The sequence below is a fragment of the Nicotiana tabacum genome, chromosome 14 (genome assembly GCF_000715075.1).
Source record: "Nicotiana tabacum cultivar K326 chromosome 14, ASM71507v2, whole genome shotgun sequence".
NCBI lineage: Eukaryota > Viridiplantae > Streptophyta > Magnoliopsida > Solanales > Solanaceae > Nicotiana > Nicotiana tabacum.
In genome coordinates, this window is record NC_134093.1 from 66,522,205 (window position 1) to 66,544,167 (window position 21,963).

The 21,963-nt window shown below is 41.7% G+C and overlaps 2 protein-coding genes across 2 annotated transcripts; both read right to left on the bottom strand.

Annotated features, from left to right (window-relative positions):
* Positions 1-8,261: 8,261 nt before the first annotated feature.
* On the bottom strand, positions 8,262-9,571 carry LOC107820394 (GDSL esterase/lipase At4g16230). The gene is made up of 2 exons (XM_016646676.2): positions 8,925-9,571; positions 8,262-8,580 (listed from the first exon to the last, which is right to left on the bottom strand). The coding sequence occupies exons 1-2, from the start codon at positions 9,205-9,207 to the stop codon at positions 8,354-8,356; spliced, it is 510 nt and encodes a 169-aa protein (XP_016502162.1). The 5' UTR covers positions 9,208-9,571; the 3' UTR covers positions 8,262-8,353.
* Positions 9,572-17,049: 7,478 nt separating this feature from the next.
* On the bottom strand, positions 17,050-21,034 carry LOC107792045 (GDSL esterase/lipase At4g16230-like). Its single transcript, XM_075230154.1, has 3 exons — positions 20,705-21,034; positions 20,428-20,555; positions 17,050-17,286 (listed from the first exon to the last, which is right to left on the bottom strand). Exons 1-3 carry the CDS (start codon positions 20,940-20,942, stop codon positions 17,050-17,052), a joined length of 603 nt encoding a protein of 200 aa, XP_075086255.1. The 5' UTR covers positions 20,943-21,034.
* Between the last annotated feature and the right edge of the window lie 929 nt (positions 21,035-21,963).

Genomic DNA, 21,963 nt, shown 5'->3' on the forward strand with positions numbered 1-21,963 from the left:
ATGTTGGCGATCCGTCTCATATTTTGGATTTCAGCACGGTTCAGTTGGATGGTGATCTAACTTATGATGTGGAGCCGGTGGTCACTTTGGATCGGCAGGTTCGAAAGTTAAGGTTAAAGGACATAGCTTCAGTGAAGGTGCAGTGGAGAGGTCAGCCAATTGAGGAGGCTACTTGGGAGATCGAGCGGGAGATACAGAGCAGATATCCACACCTATTTGAGACTCCAAGTACATTTCTAGACCCATTCGAGGATGAACATTTATTTAAGAAGGGGAGGATGTAACGACCCGGCCAGTCGTTTCGAGAGTTGTAGCCCTATTCCCCCATTTACTGCTCATTTTATACTTTATTAATTATGTGACTTGTCGGGGTAGTCGGTTCGGGTCCGGAGGGATTTCGGAATGAATTGAGATACTTAGTATTAAGGTTGAAAGCTTCAGTTGAAATGGTTGATGTTGACTTATGTGTAAACGACTACAGAATGGAGTTTTGATGGTTCTGTTAGCACCGTTGGGTGATTTTGGACTTAGGAGCATGTCCGGATTGTGATTTGGAGGTCCGTAGTTGAATTAGGCTTGAAATGTCAAAAATTAGATTCTTGGAAAGTTTGATCGGGAATAGACTTTTTGATATCGGGGTCGGATTCCGATTCCGGAAGTTGGAGTAGGTCCGTGGTGTCATTTTTGACTTGTGTGCAAAATTTGAGGTCAATCGGACGTGATTTGATAGTTTTCGGCATCGTTCGTAGAAGTTGGAATTTCCTTAGTTTCAATAGGCTTGAATTGGGGTGTGATTCGTGTTTTTGATGTCGTTTGATGTGATTTGAGGGCTCGACTAAGTTCGTATCGTGTTTTAGGACTCGTTGGTTTATTTGGTCGAGGTCCCGTGGGCCTCGGGTTGATTTCGGATGGTGTTCGGATCAAAATTTAGGTTTGAGTGACTGCGGCAACTGAAGCCTTTTGGTGCAATCGCACATGTGGAACATTGGTCCCATGAGCGAGCTGGTAGGTGCGATCTTAGGAGCGCAGGTGCGGCCTGGAGTGTAAACTGGGGGCACAGGTGCGAAGGATTTCCCGCACATGCGTGGTCGCAGATGCGGCGTGAGGGGCGCAAAAGCGGAGTTTGGCCAGTGGGGAGGTTGTGATGGTGCGATGGGAATTCTGTACCTGCAGTTGCATAGATGCGAGGGCTGGATCACAGAAGCAGAGGCCCAATCCCAGTGGTTCACCGCAAAAACGAAAGTATTGTCTCTTTGCGACGCCAAAGATGCGGTTAAGTTTCCGCAGAAGCGGAAGGGCTGGACAGAACATTTAAATTTAAGGGTTCGCGATTTTGCTTCATTTTAAACATTTCAAGCTCGGGTTTGGGATATTCTTGAGAGGATTTTCGAGGGATTTCTTAAGGTAAGTCCCTTGTGCTCATTTTTGATCAATAATCTTGTTTCCCCATTAAATTTCCCACCTAGTTTGTGTGTATTTAAGGTGAAATTTGGGAGTTTGAGGCTAGGGATTTGGAGAGTTTGATTGGGGATTTTGGGTGATGATATGGTGCCAGATTTTTGTAAATTTGGTATGGTGGGACTCGTCGTTGAATGGGCTTTCGAGTTTTGTGACTTTTAACGAATTTCGAGGTGTGGGCCCGGGGGCCGGCTTTTGAGTCGATTTTTGACTTTTCATTAATAACTTAGTATTTTCTTATGGAGTTGATTCCTTTAGCCCGTGTTGATTGTATCGAATTGTTTGTGGCTAGATTCGAGGCATTCAGAGGTCATTTCGCGAGGCAAGGGTGTGTTGGAGTAGAGATTTACTCGGATTGAGGTAAGTAACAGTTCTAAATTTGGTTCTAAGGGTATGAAACCCTGTATTATGTGTTATGTGTTTGGTTTTGAGGTGACGCACATACTAGGTGACGGGCGTGTGGGCGTGCACCATAGGAATTGTGACTTGGTCAATTCCATGGAACTGTGTAGTTGAATAATTTGTTGTTATCCGTTCATTCTACATGTATTAGAGAAATTAAACTACAAATCATGTTAGAAATTATGTTTAGACTATGTGTTGGCACTGTAGGACCCACATAGGTCGTGTACATGTTGAATTATCTGCTAAATTGCTATTTTGTACTCAAGTCATAGTTTTACTTGCATATTACATCTCAGTCTCTATTGTTCATTATTGATGCATTATATCATTGCTATTTGGGCTGATTATCACAATTTCTGAGAGCCCGAGAGACTGGAGAGGTTGATGACTGAGTGAGGCGGAGGGCCTGATTATGAGAATATTTATGGGATCGGGCTGCACGCCGCAGCATGTTTCATTGATTTATGCCATGATTGGCTTGTTATAGCGCTTGGACTGAAGGATCCCCTCTAGAGTCTGTACACACCCCCAGTGAGCGCAGGTACCTACTGAAGCGAGTGCCGAGTGCTGAGTGCTGAATGCCGAGTGCTGAGCGATTGAGAGGAATGAGTGACTATAAGGAATGAGTGATTGTGAGGTTGGAGTGAATGGGAGGACTGAGTGACTGTTGCTCTGAGAGGATGCATTTGACTTTCATTTCTATTGCACTTCAGCTGTCATATATCACCGTCTTGTAATTTCTGAGAGTATTATATTCTGTTTCACTTGAACTTTACATGGATTAACTGTTATGGCCTAAATAGTCGAACTTGAAAGCATGCCTACCTTCCTATGTTGAAATTACTGCCATTGAACTATAACTGTGAAGTTCGTCACTACTTTCAGTCCTTTATTTAGTCTTGTTACTTACTGAGTTGGTTGTACTCACGTTACACCCTGCACTTCGTGTGCGGATCCAGGTATTTCCGGACACGGTAGGTGTTGATTCCTTTGCACAGTTGATCGTGTGGAGATTTTGAGGTAGCTGCTTGGCGTTTCGCAGACCTTGTCTCTCCTTCCCTATCTTTCCGCTTTATGTATTTAGTTTCATACTATTATAGACATTACTCCCAGAATTGTGATGTTTAGACGCTCATATACTCAGTGGCACCCCGATGTTGGGAATTTCTATATTGGTTTTGACTTTCTATCCATTTTTGAGAGTTTTGATGATTTAAACCTATGTTATTCTTATTTTTCATTTAAATATGTGGAAGTATTTTGAAGTGTCGGCTTGCCTAGTACCACGTTAGGCGCCATCACGGCAGGCTAAATTTTGGGTCGTGACACTAGACCTTTTAGGAGGCATAGTTGGACGTGATCAAATTTTGGCACCGTTGCCGGAGAACTAACGGTGTAGCTATAACTGTACATATTGCTAGATTTCAAGTTTGAACTTTTTTTTTTTTTTTGTATTTGATTTTTTAAATTTTTTTTTTTTTACTTGAGAGACATGGCATCTTGGAATTATGAGAGTTTTGATGTTGGTAATTCTACTTTTGATCCTTCTTATGCTTATTGTGGAGAAAACCACCCATGGCAAAATTATCAAAATATTCCTGAGAGCGAGTTATGTGCACCAACTCAATCTTATGTTTGGAATGTATGTGATATGTGTGGTGGTCAAGATGGTCACTTTTATGGTTGTGCTTATATTTCTTATCTTCGCCCAACCCTTTGCTTTGATGGTTCTTCTTTTTCTTGTAAAGTTAATAGGAATAAAGAACCCAGGGATGATGACCTGAAAGAGATCAAGGATATGCTAAGGTGCCTTGTGGAACAAAATAATGAGAAACAACTGCACATATAAAGGCAAGATCCTACTATTCGCAACCTGGAGGCACAAATGAGTCAACTAGTTGAAGCATTTAATGCTCAACAAGCCAATATTGTGGATAGTAGCCAAAAAGAGCATGAATTAGATACCAAAATTGAGGTTCTAATGGAGGAGGTCACAGTAGAACACCAACAATCTAACCAACTAGAATTTGAGGATGCCGATGTTGAAGAAGTAATGCTAGAGTCAACCAGGGACGTTGAAGATACAAATTTAGATGACTCTAGTGTGATTGGTGTTGAGGAGGTTGAAAATCTTGAAGTTCATGTATTTGAGCACGTTGGGCCTCATTCCAAACACTTCTCTACATTATGTTCAGATGGTGAAATGGAAATTGATCTGTATGAGCCAATGCAAGAGACAAAGGAAGAGGTAGATGAGCTCTATATTCTGAAATTTTCAAGGCCTTCTAGGCAAAGTGACACTCCTCGGTTGAAAGCCAAAACGTGCATAAAGAATCATTTCATTTTTGGCTCGCAACAATTTGTATCCCCCCCCCCAAGAGCATGATCATAGAACAGAATCAAAACTTGGAATCCAATTCATAAGTTCCAAGTGGAGCAGAAAGTGATTCACGTCGTGCCGCGACGTTAAATTAAGCGCTTGTTGGGAGGCAACCCAGATTTATTGCTTTCTTTTATTTTATTTTTTATTTTTTTCATTATATTATTTTTGTAGTGTCAATTTTTGATTTTGTAGGAGCATGGAAAGCAAAGCTATTGGAAGGATGCAACAACAAACCAGATGGTTGGAACTAAGTATGAGGTACCCGCACAAAAGACCAGGCCTGGGAGAAGTCTGAGTACCTCATGAGTTGCTAGTGCTTTGGCCTTTGGCCTACCAGGGAGATTCTTTTACCCTCTTATTAGTATGGTGCACATTGGGAAAAATACACAATTTTAAGCGTGGGGTGAGGAGATTGTCTGGGTGACTTTCTATGCTATTTTAGCTGTATTAGTTTAATTGAATAATGCTTTTTTAGAAAAATAGAAAAAGATTGGAATTTTCCTGACCATGGATATCCTAGACAATTTTCTTGAGGGTTTAAAGTCTAACCAAAAACACACAAAAAAATTGAAAAAATAGAAATATCCAAAAATATGTCTTTTTATTCTTTTAGGTAGTAATAATACCTCGTGGTTTTTCTTTGTGCCTCGGTTCTTTTTCACGGGATGTAGTTGAATCGGGTAGTAGTTTTTTTATCTTTAGAGTAGAGTAAAATTTAGGAAATAAAAGGATGGGAAGAATGAGATTTGCTAGGCGCCTTTGACTAGTTTGATAGTAGCATATTTAAGCTCTGGCATGTGTAGTACATTCCCTATGGTTTGAAAATGCTTATGATACCTTGTTGAGTAGATAACATGTGTATTGACGCATATATCTCGTTTTCTCGGCTTGTGTCACTTTGTGCTTGATGCTTAATATTTTGTGGCTTCGTGAATACTTGAAATTGTTTGAGAATCGAAATGGAACCGTCCTTAGTGAGTCATATGCCATGTGTGGTGAGATCTTCTTGTGTAGTCCATGCCATTGCATTAGAGCCTAGAACTTGCCCGGCATGTGAGTTGAAGCAAAATTTTAGGTTTTGCTCGGTTTGAAAAATAATTTTAGGCTTTATTTGATCTTCTTGAGCTTAATGCTTACCACAAATAAAAATTATCCCTAGTCAACCTTTTGAGCCTATAAACTTTTATTTGGCAACCACATTACAAGCCTATACCCTTTGTTCTTAATTGTCATTGTTTTGATCATTGTACCTCTTAAAGTACTTTAATTGTAAAATGAGCGCTAGAAGAAGTAAGGAGGGAACTTGGGTGGCTTTTGAGTGGAACCAATGAAAGAGAAAAGGAGCACGTGTTTCGCAAAAGAATACACTAACAACGGAAGTCGCAAAGGAGAGAACAATTTCAAAAAAAAAAAGGAAAAAAAAAATATATGTAGATGAATAAATTGATATATTATCCTTGCTAGTAGGTGTGAAGTAAAGTAGTGCTTAAAGAAAAAAAGGGAAAGCTCTTGGGATGACATTGTTTGTGAAATTGCAGTTGGGTTGAAGAAAAATACGCTAAGTTAATTTTGTGATGTGTTAAAGTGTATAGGAGGGTTAGTCATTATTCCTAAATTTATCCTACCCGTCCTTTAGCCCACATTACAACCATAAAAAGTCCTAATTGATTTTAGATCGAGCAAGCCTACATTAGTAGAGGTTTACATAATGGGCAAGCATGTGGTACTCTGTGCATGCATGTGACTTCTTTGTGAGAGTGAGGAATTTCTTTGATTTATCTGAGTCCTTAAAATATATTTGAACATTTGATTTGAGTGTGTGAATTCGACTTAATCTTTTGTTCTTGATGTGAGGGCACATGATTTCGCGAGAGATATGTGACATTATTAGATTTCTTTATGATGTTAAGTGTTCAAGCCATGAATGCATTGTGATACTGAATCGGTTTGTGAGACTAGGATTGTTATAAACATGTTCCCTTGTGTTGAATAAATTTTTGAAGTATGGCATAAAGTAAAGGAAGTGTGTATTGAAGGCATATACTAAAGTTTAATTATTGCTATCAACCATAGCCATACGTATGATGTATTTCGGATGTGCTAAAAGAAAGTAAGGTGCTCTAGGAATTGGTGGTTGACTCGAGGACAAGCAACGTTTAAGTGTGGGGTGGTGATGTTAGGCCAAAATGCTATACTTTTAGTACATTACTCGCCCTATATTTTGTTAGTTTAGTGATTAGTTGTGCGACATTTGAGCTAAATTGTGTTGTTTATTGTGTAGGAACATCAGAAGACAAAGACGAGTGAAGGTTGCACAAAAAGATGACGAAAAATGCAAGAAAATAGCACAAAAATGCCAAGTATCCAAACTGTGCTACAGACCAAGTAAAGCTAGCTCTATAGCCAGCTTGACCGCGCTACAGGCCAGGCTTCATGAGGTCTATAGCCAGCTTGACCACGCTACAAATCAGGCTTCACGAGGTCTATAACCAGGTTGACCGCGCTATAAGCCTGGCTTCGCGAGGTCTATAGCCCGGTAATTAAATGTCGCGGGTTAAAAGTCTCCAATCCGGATTTGGACTCAAGGACTTCAACCCTAGCCTATAAATACTCCTTAAACATATCTAAGAGGCACGAACGTTTTTTAGATCAGATCCGACCAAAAAGGAGGACGTTTTGGGGGGGGACATTATTGGAGAGACAAGAAGGTTACGAGAACATTTGGAAGCAACGAATCACAAGAGTTTTCTCTTCCATTCTTTCTTAATCTATATTTTAATGCTTTCAATTATTATCATGATTATTAATATGGTTATGAGTAGCTAAACTCTTTTATGTAGGGTTTGATGGAACCTTTTGAAGGATGATTTTCTCTTGCGTTTAATATGATTTTGCCATTGGATTTTCTTTTCTTGTTCAACTACGTGATTATCTTAGTTAATTTGAAGGGCCCACAATTGGATGTTCCTATTTAGTGTGTATTGTTTGAAAAAGGATACATATTTAGGTAGTTGTTGAACAACATCACTCCTAACGTATGTGGGAAATCAATACAGAGAGTTTAAAGGTGGGATTAGGAATAACGAAACTTTGGTGCGATCTTAGTGAGCGGTGAATTAGTGTCAGCTAGCGTAGTTCGGAAGAATATGTCTAGTAAATTGTGGTAGTTGCTCAAAATAGAATTACAACACCTGAAGTACTCACGATGGTAGAGAATACTTAGGCGAAATTATAGAAGGCGTAGCGGGAAGGATTCCGACAATTGGGAAAATCATAACTCTAGACCTCATTAATATTGTCACTAACCCTTAGTCTTGTTAGTTGATAATTTTACTTTTAGTATTTGTTAATTAATTAGTTTAAAATAAAAATTACAATCTTTATAACTAGAAAATTATTTGAACTTGTATTTCTAGCAATACTGAACAGTTGTAGCTAAGTCTTAGTTCTCTGTGGTATTCGACTCCGGACTTGTAAACCGGATTATATTTGCAACGACCGCTAGACCTTTTAGGAGGCATAGATGGGCGTGATCAAATTTTGGCGCCGTTATCGGAGAATTAACGGTGTAGCTGTAGCTGTACATTTTGCTAGGTTTCAAGTTAATATGATTTTATTTTAAAGAAAATGAAAAGGAAAAAATGAAAAATATTGCGAAGAAAAGAGGAATGGCCAGATTTATTTGTTTCGTACTTTTGGTTTCTTAGTATATCACATATCTTTTTTGTTATTTTTTTCAAAATATGCTAAACATCATAGAATACTTTAGAAATAAGCATATACAATTTTTAGAGACATATACAAAAGTTGTAGTTTATCTTTTCTATTTGCAAAACTTTTCTATCTAAAGATTTTTGCAAGAAGGTCGTTTCGTAAATTTACTATTATTTCTTATAACCGCGCAAAGCGCGAAAAAATTTACTAGTTAGTATATACGAGTACTATGTGAAAGCAGAATACAAAAGTTATGTAAGAGAAAAATCATAAATAATTTCATTCACTACTTATTTGGCAGTAGACAAGGAAAGTGCATGAAGAATTTTCCTCTGTATAAATGTTTAATTCCCTATGAAGATAAAGAAACAAAATAACGTAGGCATTTTGAAATTAGGAGGATGCAAAGAGCTGCCTGACATTCATAGGCCAAATATCAGGAGAGTTTCCGTCCAGTAGGCGTTTTGCTATGATGATATTAGCTGCATCAGTTGGATGGTATGGATCACAGAACACATACTTGCTTCTATTTGCACATATTTTAGATGAAGGACCACATGGAATTATTTCCCCAAATCTTCCACCACCAGAACAGCAAGCTGAATTTGCATTCTCAAATCCTGCATATAACAATATCCCCCATCAAATTATATTACCTGAATCTTGAAAAGTTGACCTAATTTCTTGATATGTCCAGAGAAATGGGGCTAGAGTTTGGCTAAAACTATTCCTTTGTTTTATTAAACCACTTCGGCCTAGTTGGGGTTACGTGCTGCACCAAAACTAATAAATGAGCTAGTGTTCACCTCATGCCCTATGCTAGAACACTACTTCAACTTTAAGTTCATTCACTTGGTGCGAGTAGGTGTTTTACCTAGGGCAGGCCTGATTTCACGATCCACATATTATGGAAGACACGATAAAACATAGGGGTTTCTAATTAATCTTTGATAGTAGAACTCACCATAAGATGAATAATTCTGAATGATGTCTTGGACTATTCCGTAGGCATCTGCATAGACAAACTTTGATCCAGTAAGTTTGGAACTGAGTTCACTCACAAGCCCTCTCAATTGGGTGTTGTATAATTGCGCAAGCCCATTTGGGAAATTTACGCAGTTATCTCCAGCCGATGGATTTATAGCCCTTTGGTAGGGGATACACCCAATAGGCCCAACATTCACCACTATTACTTTCCTGGCACCCAAACTATAAAGTCTCTGCATATGGTTTTGAACAAAAATCATTAGTAGTCAGCTTTAGCACTTGTAGTAGTCAACTTTAATAATTTCACAATTTACCGTTAGTTGAATTCTGTATTTGGATATCACTGCTCCCACAAATTTCATAGGAGGTACATTTAGTTGCTCTGGTGTGGAGAGAACAACAATAACAACAACCCAGTAATATTTCACTAATGGGGTCTGGGGAGGGTAGTGTGTACGCAGACCTTACCCCTACCCCGAAGGAGTAGAGAGGATATTTCCGAAAGACCCTCGGCTCAAGAAAACAAAAAGACAAAAGGACGGTGTAGAGAGAACAGGTGTAAGATAATTGTTGATGAAGTCATTTGATTCGTTACTAAGAAGAGTGAATTCTCAATCAACTTTATTGCCGCCGGCTCGCCGGCTCTCCTATTCTTGTGATTATGTCCTGTCTAGTGTTTGCAAAGTTGTCTAATTGAGCATCCATGTTGATCCTTCCACCCTATCAATATTTAGAATCAATATCCAATCAAACACAGAAAATGTAAAACAAATCTTGAAGCACTCCAATCGGATGTTACATAATCGTCCTTTTGACGCGTGCATAACAGACATAACATGGTTAATTTGTTATAGGACTACTTAATGCAGATCCTGCAAAATATATTGGAACATAACAAAATATTCTCGTATTGCATACTTGACAGTTGAGATAAGTTTGTATACGGTCGAAATAGATTTCGATCTTCCTATGTTCGATCGAGTTCGAATGATAAGCAACCGGAGTGGGATTTTGGGATGAGTTCCGAAGGCAGTACAAATGAGCCTCGAGTCCGAAGGCTGATCGAGGAGTCGGCTCGATACTTTTATTGAGCCCGTGACCAAATCGATCCACAAGGCATTGCTTCGAGGTCAGGAATGCGCTATGCCCACCCCGGAGGTCGAACTCAAGCCAAAACCGAGGGCTCGACCCAATAACAAGTTTGAGCCAGTGTCAAGCTCACAAACAAGAGTCGTTACAACCGCACTAAGAGAGAGAATCTTGGCAGGAATCGAGAAAAAAATAATTCATCATGGGTCCTCCACTATATGCTTTATTTTATTATAAATAAAGTAGGATCCCTCTATTATAAAGGGGGAATCCTTGTAAGCATACAGAGAGGCAGAATACATTGTAACAAAAAGATCACTTCTCATATTGAAAGATATCTCCTCATGCTTGTTTTATTTTACCTTATTCATTCTTTTGCTCACTATTCTTATTCTCATAGCCAAGAACACAAATATTTCTATTTTTCTATACGATTTGTATCAAATTGTATCACATATCCTTAGAACCATACACAAATTTAACGTTATTTTATTTTTCAGGTAAACAGTTTGGCGCCTACCGTGGGGCTATGGATAATAGTGATTGTTTGATATAAATCCGCAGTACACACTAGTTTACAACTTCGAATCAGCAATGGCTTTACCTATCGACCACAAAGTCGGCCTTCAAGATGAGACCAATAACTTGGTACCCGGGGCCTTAAGGATGCTAGACGATGGCACTGAGGCTCGAATCGAAGTACCCAAAATTCGAGCCGAAGTACCGTTAGATGTCAATTCGCAAGTGGCTCTTGAAGCGAACCAACGTTCCGAACCGGAAAAAAGCATTCAGGGCGGTACTCGATCAGTAGCTCGAGACACCCATAACGTGGGGAAAATCGGAGTCAGCTTGCGCATGATCTTCGAGATGTTACAAGCCCAACAAGTAGCGATAGCTCAGTTGCAGAGCCAAACTCATATATAAAGCAGGCCAGATCCCGGTCCGCTTCGAGAAATCACCCCCAGAACGGAGCCCGCCATAGTGAAATCAAACGAGCAAGAATCGGGGACCACTCCCGAAATTACTAAATTGCTCGAGAAACACACAAAACGAGTCGAAACCAACGATAAGAGAGTGAAACATATAATGCCAGGGTCGATCAGATCCCGGGAGCTCCACCAATGATAAAAGGGCTGGATTCAAAACAATTCATACAAAAGCCTTTTCCCTCGAGTGCGGCCCCAAAACCAATCCCCGAAAAATTTCGTATGCCCAAAATTCCCAAATATAACGGTACGACCGATCCTAACGAGCACGTCACCTCTTACACATGTGCCATCAGGGGTAACGATTTGGAAGACGATGAGATCGAATCCGTATTGTTGAAAAAGTTCGGGGAGACCCTTTCGAAGTGAGCGATGATTTGGTATCATAATCTGCCGCCAAATTCCATCGATTCTTTTCCCATGTTAGCAGATTCATTTGTAAAGGCACATGCTGGTGCCATAAAGGTTGCAACAAGGAAATCAGACCTCTTCAAAGTAAAGCAAAGGGGTAATGAAATGCTGAGGGAATTCGTATCCCGATTTCAAATGGAATGCATGGAATTGCCACCGGTCACAGACGATTGGGCCGTCCAAGCTTTCACCTAAGGGTTGAACGAGCAAAGTTCGATAGCATCGCGTCGGCTGAAGCAAAATTTGATCGAGTATCCAGCAATAACTTGGGCAGATATACACAACCGATATCAGTCGAAAATTAGGGTCGAAGATGACCAGTTGGGAGCTCCGTCTGGATCCATGCATCAGAACAGGACAGCTACTAAAAACCAAAGGGAGATCGACGGAGAACAAAGGTCGAACAGAGACCGATATCAATCGCACGTCGCAGATCGGATGAACATCGGTTCAACACGCAACATCGCTCGGAACAATCGAAGGATTGATCGAGGGAAAAATTCTCGGGGACTTATGAGCAAGAGCGGCTTTGATAAATATGTCGATCCTATAGAAGCACCTCGGTTATCGGAATATAACTTCAGCATTGATGCATCCGCCATCGTGTCTGCTATCGGACGCATCAAAGACATAGATGGCCTCGAACCGTGCAGAGCGATCCTGCCCAAAGGAATCCCAATCAAATGTGCGAATATCATGGTACCCATGGCCACAGAACGGAAGATTGCAGGAAACTAAGAGAGGAAGTAGCCCGATTATTTAACAAAGGCCACCTTCGGGAATGTTTGAGCGATAAGGCGAGGAACCATTTTAAAAACAGGGATTTCGACAAGCAAAACGAGCAGGAAGAGCCGCAGCACGTCATTCACATGATCATCGGTGGTGTCGATACCCCTCAAGGACCAGTGCTTAAACGCACTAAAACATCGATTGTGAGAGAAAAGCGATCTCGAACTCAGGATTACACACCCGTAAGAACTTTGTCCTTCAATGATGAAGATGCAGAAGGGGTCGTACAACCTCATAATGATGCACTGGTAATATCTGTACTCATGAATAAAACTAAAGTTAAGCATGTGTTCATTGATCCAGGTAGCTCGGCCAACATCATCAGATTGAAGGTCGCAGAGCAGCTCGGCCTGCGGGACCAGATCGTACCCGCAGCCCTGGTTCTAAACGGATTCAATACGGCATGTGAAACCACCAAAGGCGAGATAATTCTACCAATAAACGTGGCCGGAACCATCCAGGAAATGAAGTTTCACGTGATCGAAGACGACATGAGGTACAATGCCCTTTTCGGAAGGCCATGGATCCACAACATAAGAGTTGTACCTTCGACCCTACACTAGGTCCTCAAATTCCCAACATCGAGAGGAGTCAAAACAGTGTACGGAGAACAACCAGCCGCAAAAGAAATGTTCTTCGTCGAGGAAGCCAAACCAATATCCTCGCCTTCGTCAGTAAAGGGATCGGCCTCAGAAGGATAACGAGATACCAAATAGCAATCACAGACATCGGCCTCGACCCAACCAAATAACCAGATGATCGAAGAACATGATGATCAGAGGCTCCCTCGATGCTTCGCGATTCCCGATGACTCCAACGCCACCAAATCAACAATTGAGGAATTGGAGCAAGTCACCCTAATCGAGCACTGGCCCGAACGAAAGGTATACCTGGGAACGGGGTTGAGCCCCGAACTCAGGAAGAAACTTGTTCAATTTCTTATCGATAACATTGATTGTTTTGCCTGGTCCCATTTAGATATAACAAGGATTCCACCGGACATAACGATGCATCGGCTAAGCTTGGACCCTAAGTTCAGACCGGTAAAGCAAAAGAGAAGACCCCAGTCCGAGGTAAAACACGCATTCGTAAAAGACGAGGTAACCAAACTTCTCAAGATAGGGTCCATTTGGTAGGTGAAATATCCCGAATGGTTAGCCAATATAGTTGTAGTGCCTAAAAAAGGAAACAAACTTAGAATGTGCGTGGACTATAAGGATTTAAACAAAGCATGCCCCAAAGATTCTTTTCCACTACCCAACATCGATCGCATGATCGATGCCACGGCCGGTCACGAGATCCTCACTTTTCTCGATGCCTATTCCGGGTATAGTCAAATCCGGATGAACCCGGAGGACCAGGAAAAGACTTCATTTGTCACCAAATATGGAACATATTGTTATAATGTAATGCCCTTCGGGCTAAAAAATGCAGCAACTACTTACCAACGCCTAGTAAATAAATATTCGAAGAACAATTAGGTAAATCAATAGAAGTTTATGTTGATGACATGCTAGTTAAGTCCCTACGCGCAGAGGACCATTTGACCCATTTGCAGGACACGTTCGAGATTTTGAGGAAATACAACATGAAGCTCAACCCCGAAAAATATGCTTTCGGGGTCGGTTCGGGCAAGTTCCTCGGCTTCATGGTGTCAAATCGGGGAATCGAGATTAACCCCGATAAAATCAATGCCATCGAAGACATCACCATCATGGACAGCGTAAAAGCTGTACAAAGGCTAACGAGACGAATTGCCGCCCTAGGCCGATTCATTTCGAGATCATGAGATCGAAGTCACAAATTTTTCTCCCTACTCAAAAAGAACAACGATTTCGCTTGGACCCCGAAATTCCAACAGGCGTTGAAGGAACTAAAACAATATCTGTCGAGCCCACCACTACTTCACACTCCAAAAGTAGACGAAAAACTTTGCTTATACTTGGCAGTATCAGAAATCGCAATAAGCGGTGTCCTAGTTCGGGAAGAGCAAGGTACGCAATTTTTCATTTATTATATAAGTCGAACCTTAGAAGAAGCAGAAGCTAGATATCCACACCTAGAAAAATTGGCACTTGCACTGATAAATGCCTCTAGAAAGTTACGACCATACTTTCAATGCCACCCCATATGTGTATTAACAACTTACCCACTTCGTAATATTTTGCACAAGCCCGAACTATCAGGCCGATTGTCCAAATGGGTCGTCGAACTTAGTGGGTACAATATCGAATATCAACCCCGTACGGCCATCAAGTCTCAAATTTTAGCAGACTTCGTGGCCGATTTCACGCTAACCCTCGTACTCGAAGTCGAAAAAGAATTCCTGCTGAAATCGGGTACGTCCTCGAAGGTATGGACCCTTTTTACGGACGGGGCCTCGAACGTAAAAGGGTCCGGATTGGGCATAGTTTTAAAGCCACCCACAGGCAATACTATTAGGCAATCTATTAAAACTACCAAGTTGACTAACATCGAGGCAGAGTATGAGGCCATGATTGCAGGTCTCGAGCTAGCTAAAAACTTGGGAGCAGAAGTCATCGAAGCCAAATGTGACTCTTTGTTGGTGGTAAGTCAGGTAAACAAAACCTTTGAAGTTCGAGAAGATAGAATGCAAAGGTATTTGGACAAACTACATGTCACTTTGCAGCATTTCAAACAATGGACTTTATAGCATGTTCCACGAGAGAAAAACAGTGAGGCTCATGCACTTGCGAATTTGGGATCATCGGTCGAGGAAGGTGACTTGAGCTCGGGGACTGTCGTTCAACTCTCGAGGTCCGTGATCGAAGAAGGTCACGCCGAGATAAATTCTACAGGCTTTGATAAATTCGACCACTAAGCCCACGGGATACTTTATTTCGAGTCCGAGCAAGCACTCACTCGACCATTATGCCCATGGGCTACATTACTTCGAGTTCGAATCATTCACTCGACTACTAAGCCTACGGGATACTTTTATTTCGAGTCCCAGCAAGCACTCTCTCGACCATTACGCCTGCGGGCTATATTACTTCGAGTTCGAATCATTCACTCGACTACTAAGCCTACGAGCTACTTTATTTCGATTCCGAGCAAGTACTCACTCGACCATTACGCCTACGGGCTACTTTTATTTCGAGTCCGAGCAAGCACTCACTCGACCATTATGCCCACGGGCTACATAACTTCGAGTTCGAATCATTCACTCGACTACTAAGCCTACGGGATACTTTTATTACGAGTCCGAGCAAGCACTCACTCGACCATTATGCCTAAGGGCTACTTTTATTTCGAGTTCGAATCATTCACTCGACTACTAAGCCCACGGGATACTTTATTTCGAGTCCGAGCAAGCACTCACTCGACCATTACGCCCACGGGCTATATTACTTCGAGTTCGAATCATTCACTCGACTACTAAGCCTACGGGTTACTTTTATTTTGAGTCCAAGCAAGCACTCACTCGACCATTATGCCTACGGGCTCTATTACTTCGAGTTCGAATCATTCACTCGACTACTAAGCCTACGAGCTACTTTATTTCGAGTCCGAGCAAGTACTCACTCGACCATTACGCTTACGGGCTACTTTTATTTCGAGTCCGAGCAAGCACTCACTCGACCATTACGCCCACGAGCTACATTACTTCGAGTTCGAATCATTCACTTGACTACTAAGCCTACGGGCTACTTTTATTTCGAGTCCGAGCAAGCACTCACTCGATCATTACGCCTACGGGCTATATTACTTCGAGTTTGAATCATTCACTCGACTACTAAGCCTATGTGCTACATTATTTCGAGTCCGAGCAAGCACTCACTCGACCATTACGCCTAAGGGCTACTTTTATTTCGAGTTCGAATCATTCACTCAACTACTAAGCCCACGGGATACTTTATTTCGAGTCCGAGCAAGCACTCACTCGACCATTACGCCCACGGGCCTCATTACTTCGAGTTCGAATCATTCACTCGACTACTAAGCCTACAGGCTACTTTTATTTCGAGTCCGAGCAAGCACTCACTCGATCATTACGCCTACGGGCTATATTACTTCGAGTTCGAATCATTCACTCGACTAATAAGCCTACGGGCTACTTTATTTCGAGTCCGAGCAAGCACTCACTCGACCATTATACCTACGGGCTACGTTATTTCGAGTTCGAATTATTCATTCGACTACTAAGCCCACGGGCTACTTTATTTCGAGTTCGAGCAAGCACTCACTCGACCATTACGCCTACGGGCTACATTACTTCGAGTTCGAATCATTCACTCGACTGCTAAGCCTACAGGCTACTTTCATTTCGAGTTCGAGCAAGCACTCACTCGACCTTTATGCCTACGGGCTACATTACTTCGAGTTCGAATCATTGACTCGACTTATAAGCCTTGGAGCTACATCACTTCAAATTTGAATAAGAACTCGCTCGATCATAGAGGCTACGAAATCTAGAATCGATTAAGTTGATTAAATCTCTTATAAATGTTTTCAAAAAACAGAAGCAAGTCGGCAAAGTTGTCTATATACACAATCGTCTACATGATTGATTACAAACATAAAAACTAAGGACTAAGCTTCCTGGTCATCCTCAGGAGCGATTTCTTCTCTATCGGGCTCCCCCCCCCCATTCTCGGATCCGCTCTTGCTACCATCATCATCATCATCATCATCGCCATCAGAAGCCAAGGCTTCAGCTTCAGCTTCGAGCTCTTTAGCCTTTTTTATCTCTTCAGCAAGGTCGAAACCTCGAGCTTGTATCTCCTTGAGGGTCTCCCTCCGAGACCGACACTTAGCAAGTTCGGCAACCCAATGTGCTCGAGTATCGGCAGTATCCGCCGCCTTTCATGCCTCCATCTGAGCAGCCTTGGCATCAGCCCGATACACGGCAATGGACTTGTCCGCCATGACTTTCGATGACTCAACCTCCACCTTGGCTTCAGCAAGCTGTGTTTCAAGCTCCTCGATCCTCTTAGCCTGAGCCGAACCTTTTTGCTTGACGCTTCGAAGCTGAACATCGGCCGATAATAATTTGGCCAAGATGGTTTCTTTTTCCACAGCCAGGCGGTCGATAGTCTCTTTCTATCGAATACATTCAACATTGTTTTGATCGACTTCTTCCCGAAGTAACCCGATCTTTTCAACCTTTTGCTGCAGCTAAGATAACGAAGGGTTAACTTCCACAGTTGAGCCAAACCCATACTCTAACAGAACGAGGCTCACCTGCTTATCTAGTTCGGCCTCTTCTTCACGAGCCTTAGCCAAATCTGCTTGGAGGTCCTTTATAGCCTCGTCCTTTTGGCTGCAAAGAAGCCGCAGGGCATCTCTCTCCCCCGAGACCTTCTGAAGCTCTACCTCGCACTGGCTGAGGTCGACTCGAAACCTATTAATGGCCTGCATAGTAGGGAAAGAACACAAGTCAAGTTTGGAAAAGAACGAAGAAACCAAGTACAGTAAAATCATTACCCGAGAAATAAAACATTGGGCCTCTTCTAGGAGAAGAGAAGCATCACCAATGTCAGAGGCATCATCGACTCCAGTAAAGCAATCCCGAAAAGGGTCCCCTACACTAGAGCCTCCGCCCATATCGGGGGTCTTCAATTCTCGAGCCTCCTTTAACGCCTCCTCAGAAAAGGTTAGAAGAGAAGGCAAATAACCCACTTTCATGGTCCCAAGCGAATCGCTCGGGATGCTCTGATTGAGACTCGGGGTACCGAAACCGACCCCGACCGGTACAGCCGCCATCGTCTCAGAAGCTCTGGCGACCTCGATAGCATTCGCAGATCGGATCACCAAAGCCGAGGCATCATCTTTTTCTTCTTCTTCTTCTTCTTCTTCTCTCAGTCATTGGACCGAGTCCATCGAAAGAGCGATTGCCTTTCTCCTCACCCTTCGAGTTTTGGGCTTGGGGTCCTCTGACCGAGAGGCAGCTTTTTGCTTCTTATCTTTCCCCGGTTCCGGGACCGGGGACTTGGTTCCTTCTTTACCACTCGAAGGCCTCAAAACGGCATCCTTGGTTACACTTACATGAAAGGAAATCGGTGACGAATGGAGCATACAAAATATTTCAAAGAACACGAGAAGTAACACTTACCATTATTCTTGGCCTCCCATCTACCTTTTGCCAAATCACGCCAAGCACGTTCGGCATAAGGGGAAGTCGAAGCTAACTTCCGAACCCAATCCTCGAGGTCAGGTACCGCTTGTGGCATCCAAGGGGCAGCTACGTATCGGAGAAAGACATCAGATAAAATCGGGAAAAAATACGAAAAGCAACATCTTACGAAAATCACTTACGGTCAAAATTCCATTCCTCGGGGAACGGTATCTTCTCTTCCGGAATGAGGTCACGTGTCCTCACCCGGATATAACGGCCCATCCAACCCCGATCCTTGTCTTCGTCGATGCTCGACATCAAAGCCTTCGATGCCCGACGATGAAGCCTGATTAGTCCTCGACAGATTTGAGGCCGATACAATCGTATGAGGTGATTCAGGAAAAATTCTAGCCCCCCGGCCTTGTTGGAGAAGAAGCGAAGTAAGGTTACTATATGCCATAGAGAGGGATGAATTTGACCAAGGGTGACCTGATAGCTTTTGCAAAATCGATGATCACCGGGTCAACAGGACCCAACGTGAAAGGGTAAGTGTAAACACTTAAAAATCCCTCCACATTAGTGATGACGCTCTCTTCGGGGGGAGGGAATTTGCAACACGACCTCGGAACCCCAGTTGCAGTCTTTCCTCATAGCCTCGAGATGACCCTCCGTTATCGAGCACATGTACATCGACACATGCTCACATCGACCCGAAACAGATGAAGGATTCTCAACCTTAAAATCGATCTTCAGAGTACACGGGCCGGGAACATACTCGTAGGTAGGCGGCTCCGCCGTCGGATGACCGTGAAAAAGAAGCTTTCTCCTTCTGAGGTACGGTTTTCGAAGTTTTGGCCATTGATATGAGAGAAAGAAAGGCAAAGAAAGATGAAAAGTTGATGTAGATGGCTCTGCAAGCGGCGAAATAGAGAGAAATGGTAAGAAAGTTTGGAAGAGTGAAAGACGTAAAAATGGTAAATGTTAGATGAAGGGGTTATTTATAGGCTTGCATCGTGACTGATCAATACCAGAAGTGGCCGACCACCGTCTGACATGCATTAAATACCTTGAAAAGACTAAATCGATGGAACAGCTATCACATACGCCATGATCGAGCCCTGTGCAAACGTCAGCTTATAACCCGATCGAACCGTCGAAGATCATATCGATTCTCACCACATCCTTCCTGAGAATCGAGGAGACTATCTGTATACGGTCGAAATAGATTTCGGCCTTCCTACGTTCGATCGAGTTCGAATGATAAGCAACCGGAGTGGGATTTTAGGATGAGTTCCAAAGGCAGTACAAATGAGCCTCGAGTCCGAAGGCTGATCGAGGAGTCGACTCAATACTTTTATCGAGCCCGTGACCAAATCGATCCCCAAGGTATTGCTTCGAGGTCAGGAATGCGCTACGCCCACCCGGAGGTCGAACTCAAGCCAAAACCGAGGGCTCGACCCAATAACAAGTTCGAGCCAGTGTCGAGCTCACAAACAAGAGTCGTTACAACCGCACTAAGAGATAGAATCTTGGCGGGAATCGAGAAAGAAATAATTCATCATGGGTCCTCCACTATATGCTTTATTTTATTATAAATAAAGTAGGATCCCTCTATTATAAAGGGGGAATCCTTGTAAGCATACAGAGAGGCAGAATACATTGTAACAAAAAGATCACTTCTCATATTGAAAGATATCTCCCCATGCTTGTTTTATTTTACCTTATTCATTCTTTTGCTCACTATTCCCATTCTCATAGCCAAGAACACAAATATTTCTATTTCTCTATACGATTTGTATCAAATTGTATTATATATCCTTAGAACCATACACAAATTTAACGTTATCTGATTTTTCGAATAAACAAAGTTATATCAAGATTTTGATATAAAAACAATACTAGTAATAACTAATACCTCCAATCAAATATGGATAAATTTAATCCTAAATTCATATCGAAATAACCCACCTAATCAATTAAGCAATACATGCCTAAAAAGTTTTAAAAAAACACGTTTTCCACGTTTTGCAAGTGTTAGATACGGATATTTACAAAACCATTGAGAATAATAAGGAAAAATTCAAGCTAAACAACCAATAAAAATCAGGGAAAATTAAAGGACTTACAAAAATTTGGCCAGATTCATTAAGAATGCCTCCTCCGCCAGAAGCATAATTGACACCTTGCAGAACCACTGGTCCAGATGTTGTTGGGGCCAAGTATGGAGGAGTCAAATTAAATCCCACTTCCTCACCTGCGTCCATTTAAATAAAATCATCCAAAATAAGAAGAAAAAAATTTATAAAAGCTCAGAAGCTCATAGTTTAGAGGGAAGTGAAAAGAACATAAAAGGCAGACATTTTCCAAAAAAAACAAAGGAAGAGATTTTCAGCAAGATTAAACTGCCTAAAATGTCCACTATAGTTCTTCCATTTGTATATCTTCCTGTTGGACCCCCAAAATCAATACCATTTGGGAAGAAATTTGCTTTTGAAAGAGAAGCAATATAGTTATTGTTACCCACATCAACCAATGAATCTCCAAAGACAAAATTAGCAGGGACATTTTCTGCCAAACAGATGGTCAAGTTCTGAAGCACAACTCCCAAAATGGCCAACCTATAATATGATGGATTTCCCATTTCAAACACCTAGAGATAAAGCTAAGAATGTAGAGGCTTCGAAAGGCCTTTGAAAACGGCAAGTGTTCTGTTAAATGGACCAACAAGGCAAATCAAGGACTTACCCACCAATAGAAAGAGGGAAAATTGCAGAGAATTAAAAGCAAATAAAGCTTTTAGCTCACATTTTCAGTGGACATGACTATAGTCACTATATTACTTATGAACTTAGGATGCGCCAGACTATTCTATGAACTTATTAGCAAATCAAGGACTAACCCACCCAAAAAAGAAATGAGAGTAACTAGCCGACAATTAAAAGAAGATCAGTTTTTTAGCTCACATAATTCAGTAGACATGCATATATTATAACTGTTTACCCGAAAAATCAGATAGAGTTGAATTTGTACGTAGTTCTAAGGGTATGTGGTATAGCTTAATACAAATCGTAAAAAGAAATAGAATTATTCAATCTTGACTATAAAAACGAATGATAAAAAATGTTGAAAAAAAGAAATAAATGGACCAGATAAGATGAAGTAAGAGAGCTCAAAGGAATGATCTTTCAATATAAGGAATAATCTTTTGTTACAATATCTGAATGTCCCCTCACAGAAACAACAATCATCCCCTTTATAGTGGATGAATCCTATTTTAGATATAATAAAAAATACATAGTGGGGAACCCATGAAGAACTAGCTTTTCCCTAATTCCTGTCAGGATTCTCTCTCCTAGTGTGGTTGCAACGACTCTTGTCTGTGAGCTCGATCTTGACTCGAGCTCGATTCTGACTCGGAGTCTGGTATTGATTCGGGGTCGGTGTCTGTAGGTCTATGTATCTTAGGATCGATAATTTCGCCTCACCCCGTAGTTCGATTTGGATACGAGCTCGATAATGATACCGAGCTTGTCATTGATTGGTCCTAGAACTCGAAGCTTGATGACCTGACTTCGGACCTCGACTTGGTATTACGAAGCCACCCTTCGATCAAAGTATTATCACACCGACCAGTCCGTACGATGGACTAATCAGTTTTGACC

Coding starts and splice junctions, on each gene's coding strand:
- LOC107820394 (XM_016646676.2), bottom strand. CDS start 9,207: ATGATTTTTGTTCAAAACCATATGCAGAGACTTTATAGTTTGGGTGCC. Junction 8,581..8,924: donor TCAGAATTATTCATCTTATG/GTGAGTTCTACT, acceptor TGTTATATGCAG/GATTTGAGAATGCAAATTCA.
- LOC107792045 (XM_075230154.1), bottom strand. CDS start 20,942: ATGGGAAATCCATCATATTATAGGTTGGCCATTTTGGGAGTTGTGCTT. Junction 20,556..20,704: donor TATAGTGGACATTTTAGGCA/GTTTAATCTTGC, acceptor AAATGGACGCAG/GTGAGGAAGTGGGATTTAAT. Junction 17,287..20,427: donor ATGAATCTGGCCAAATTTTT/GTAAGTCCTTTA, acceptor TGTATTCGATAG/AAAGAGACTATCGACCGCCT.